The sequence below is a fragment of the Coregonus clupeaformis genome, unplaced genomic scaffold (assembly GCF_020615455.1).
Source record: "Coregonus clupeaformis isolate EN_2021a unplaced genomic scaffold, ASM2061545v1 scaf3071, whole genome shotgun sequence".
Lineage (NCBI taxonomy): Eukaryota > Metazoa > Chordata > Actinopteri > Salmoniformes > Salmonidae > Coregonus > Coregonus clupeaformis.
Window position 1 is genome coordinate 1 of NW_025536525.1, and position 4141 is coordinate 4141.

The window sequence follows — 4141 nt, forward strand, 5'->3', positions numbered from 1 at the left end:
CCCATACAGTATTTGTTAGACCCATACAGTATGTTGTATCTTAGACCCATACAGTATGTTGTATCTTAGACCCATACAGTATTTGTTAGACCCATACAGTATGTTGTATCTTAGACCCATACAGTATTTGTTAGACCCATACAGTATGTTGTATCTTAGACCCATACAGTATGTTGTTAGACCCATACAGTATGTTGTATCTTAGACCCATACAGTATGTTGTATCTTAGACCCATACAGTATGTTCGATCTTAGACCCATACAGTAAGTTAAGGCTTAGATCCTATTTTACAGGGTGGTGTCGTGGCTGAAACATTTACTAAAAGTTGAAATGTAAATGTTATTCACCTTTCAAATGGAACCACAAAGATCGTTGGAGGTCCACAGAGAATGTTGACTTGAAAATATGTGTTGTTTTGAATCCAGGACGGGCAGCTCCAGTCCTCGGGGACGGAGTGGTGTCACACTTTTCCCCCATCCCTAGCAAACACAGCTGATTAAACTAAATGCATTCTAAACTGAACACCATGATTAGTTGATTATTGGGGTCAGGTTTATTAGCTGGGATTGGGGCAAAAGTGACACCAATCAGGCCTTTATTAAAAACACTTTTTTTTTCAAGAAATAATCAAATAGTTTGACAACACTGTTTGGAAGCTTTTATATGATATCGAACTAAACCGTTAATATTTTCCAGTGATGAAGACGATGGCTGATTCATTGCATGGTGGGGTTTGCAAAAAGAGTCAACTTCGAGCACCTTTATTTACATTTACATTTACGTCATTTAGCAGACGCTCTTATCCAGAGCGACTTACAGTTAGTGAATACATATATATATTTTTTTTTATACTGGCCCCCCGTGGGAATCGAACCCACAACCCTGGCGTTGCAAACGCCATGCTCTATCAACTGAGCTACATCCCTTTATCTCATGAATGTTTTGGCTTTCAGTTACAAAAAGTCACTTTCTTACCACTTCTTCCATAAGCAAACATGTAAGGAAAGCTTTTTTTAAATCAAAAGGGATGCTGTCAAAAATGTATTGAATTCAAATGGATTTACCCAGTGTACAAAGCACTACAGCCACTCTGTGATGACAAGCTCTGCTCTTTTATTGAGGGATCTAGTCTAGGTTAAACATCATAGGAAGACAGTTTTATCATGTGGAGGTTTCATTCAAGTCTCTGTTTAACTGGATACTCTGTTTGTCTTTGGCAGGAGAGAGACCAGACTCTCACTCTGACAGCGGGAAGAGTCCTACAGGGGAACCAGACCCAGAGACGCCCAAACCAGCGAGACAACACCACTGCTTCCAATGTGAAAAGAGATTTTCCCGATCAGGGGACCTCAAAGCTCATGAGAGGACACACACAGGAGAAAAGCCTTTCCAATGTTCCCAGTGTGGAAAGAGTTTTACCATGTTAAATAACCTGAAAAGGCATGAGAGAATACACACAGGAGAAAAGCCATTCCAATGTTCCCATTGTGGAAAGAGTTTTACTCAGATAGGGCACCTAAAAGAGCATGAGCGAAAACACACAAGAGAAAAGCCTTACCACTGCTCCCAGTGTAAAAAGAGATTTTCCCGATCAGGGGACCTAAAAGCTCATGAGAGGACACACACAGGAGAAGAGCCTTTCCAATGTTCCCAGTGTGGAAAGATTTTTACCCTGTTAGCTAACCTGAAAAGGCATGAGAGAATACACACAGGAGAAAAACCTTACCACTGCTTCCAATGTGAAAAGCGATTTTCCCGATCAGGTGACCTAAAAGCTCATGAGTGGACACACACAGGAGAAGAGCCTTTCCAATGCTCCCAGTGTAAAAAGCGTTTTACCGTGTTAGCTAACCTGAAAAGGCATGAGAGAATACACACAGGAGAAAAGCCTTATCAATGTTCCCAATGTGGAATGAGTTTTATTCAGTTAGGGAGCCTGAAGGAGCATGAGTGGACACACACAGGAGAAAAGCCTTTCCAATGTTCCCAGTGTGGAAAGAGTTTTATCGTGTTAACTAACCTGAAAAGGCATGAGCGAATACACACAGGAGAAAAGCCATTCCAATGTTCCCATTGTGGAAACGGTTTTACTCAGAGAGGGCACCTAAAAGAGCATGAGAGAATACACACAGGAGAAAAGCCTTACCACTGCTCCCAGTGTAAAAAGAGATTTTCCCGAGTAGGGGACCTAAAAGCTCATGAGAGGACACACACAGGAGAAAAGCCTTTCCAATGTTCCCAGTGTGGAAAGAGTTTTACCGTGTTAGCTACCCTGAAAAGGCATGAGAGAATACACACAGGAGAAAAGCCATTCCAATGTTTCCAGTGTGGAAAGAGTTTTACCTGGTTAAGGAGCCTGAAGGAGCATAAGAGAACACACACGAAAAAAGCCCCACCACTGCTCTCTCTCTGTGTGGAAGGACAATTTCCCAGTCAGAGAACCTGAAATCACATGAGAGAATAGAGAGGCTGTGTTCTGACTTATGTTTTTAATTGACAATTTGTGTTTTTGTTTATGCCACATGAAATCATTTTGTTTATATGAATTTTTATTCAAAAATAGGCATATTTTAGTTTTTTCACCTCGAGGCCTGATCATATTTAAAATCAGATTAAATACTATAAAATGTGTGTTTTGTTTTGGTTATGAACTTTAATGCATTGGTTACAGTTATAAACCCTCAGTTGTTCATTATATTATTTGGATATTGCTAAATGTAAATTATTATATAGATGAATGGAACTTTGCATTTCTTGATTCTAACCTTGAAACCTATAGACTTTGATTTGATATATAAGATTAGGCTTTTGCTAAATGAATTTGATTGAAATTGATTGGATATATGATTTGGATATTGCAAAATGAATTTGATTACATGATTTGGATATTGCAAAATGTAAATGATGAACTAGATTCATAGCATGTGCATTTCTTGATTCTAACATTGAAACCTTTTGAATTGACTTGTTGTGTTTCATTGAGTTAATTTGTGTTTATAGTCATCAAGCTAAAGGTGTATGAAAATGTGTTGTTCTGATAACATTGATAAGTTGTTGACATGAAAAACATTCACTACCTCATGACTGTTCCCATCAGTATTATTCCACCATGTCAGAGAGAACTGGTGCTGATTGTAAAAAGGATTTTATTAATGCAGCGTAATTTTATCTGAATAGAAATAAAATCACATGAGAGAATAGTGAGGCTGTGTTCTGACTTATGTTTTTGACTGAGAATTTAGTGTTTTTGTTCATGCCACATGAAATCATATTGTTTACGATTATACCTGTCTATATAAGGTCCCACAGTTGACAATGCATGTCAGAGCAAAAACCAAGCCATGAGGTCGAAGGAATTGTCCGTAGCGCTCCGAGACAGGATTGTGTCTGGGGAAGGGTACCAAAAAATATATTGAAGGTTCCCAAGAACACCGTGGCCTCCATCATTCTTAAATGGAAGAAGTTTGGAACCACCTAGACTCTTCCTAGAGCTGGCCGCCCAGCCAAACTGAGCAATCGGGGGAGAAGGGCCTTGGTCAGGGAGGTGACCAAGAACCTGATGGTCACTCTGACAGAGTTCCAGAGTTCCTCTGTTGGGATGGGAGATCCTTCCAGAAGGACAACAATCTCTGTAGGACTCTACAAATCAGGCCTTTACGGTAGAGTGGCCAGACGGAAGCCACTGCTCAGTAAAAGGCACATGACAGCCTGCTTGGAGTTTGCCAAAAGGTACCTAAAGGACTCTCAGACCATGAGAAACAAGATTCTCTGGTCTGATGAAACCAAGATTGAACTCTTTGGCCTGAATGCCAAGCGTCACGGGTGGCTTAAACCTGGCATCCTCCCTACGGTGAAGCATGGTGGTGGCAGCATCATGCTGTGGGGATGTTATTCAGCGGTAGGGACTTGTCAGGATCGAGGGAAAGATGAACGGAGAAAAGTACAGATGAAAACCTTCTCAGGACCTCAGACTGGGTTGAAGGTTCACCTTCCAATAGGACAACGACCCTAAGCACACAGCCAAGACAACGCAGGTGTGGCTTCGGGACAAGTCTCTGAATAACCTTGAGTGGACCAGCCAGTGCCCAGACTTGAACCCGATCGAACATCTCTGGAGAGACCTGAAAATAGCTGTGTAGC

The 4141-nt window shown here is 40.9% G+C and overlaps 1 protein-coding gene across 1 annotated transcript; it reads left to right on the top strand.

Moving 5' to 3' along the window:
- Positions 1 to 1184: 1184 nt before the first annotated feature.
- On the top strand, positions 1185 to 3201 carry LOC123489616 (gastrula zinc finger protein XlCGF52.1-like; the record flags this gene model as incomplete). The annotated part of the gene is made up of 1 exon (XM_045220042.1): positions 1185 to 3201. A coding segment is annotated over one exon (1263 nt), but the record flags the coding sequence as incomplete, so codon positions are not given.
- Between the last annotated feature and the right edge of the window lie 940 nt (positions 3202 to 4141).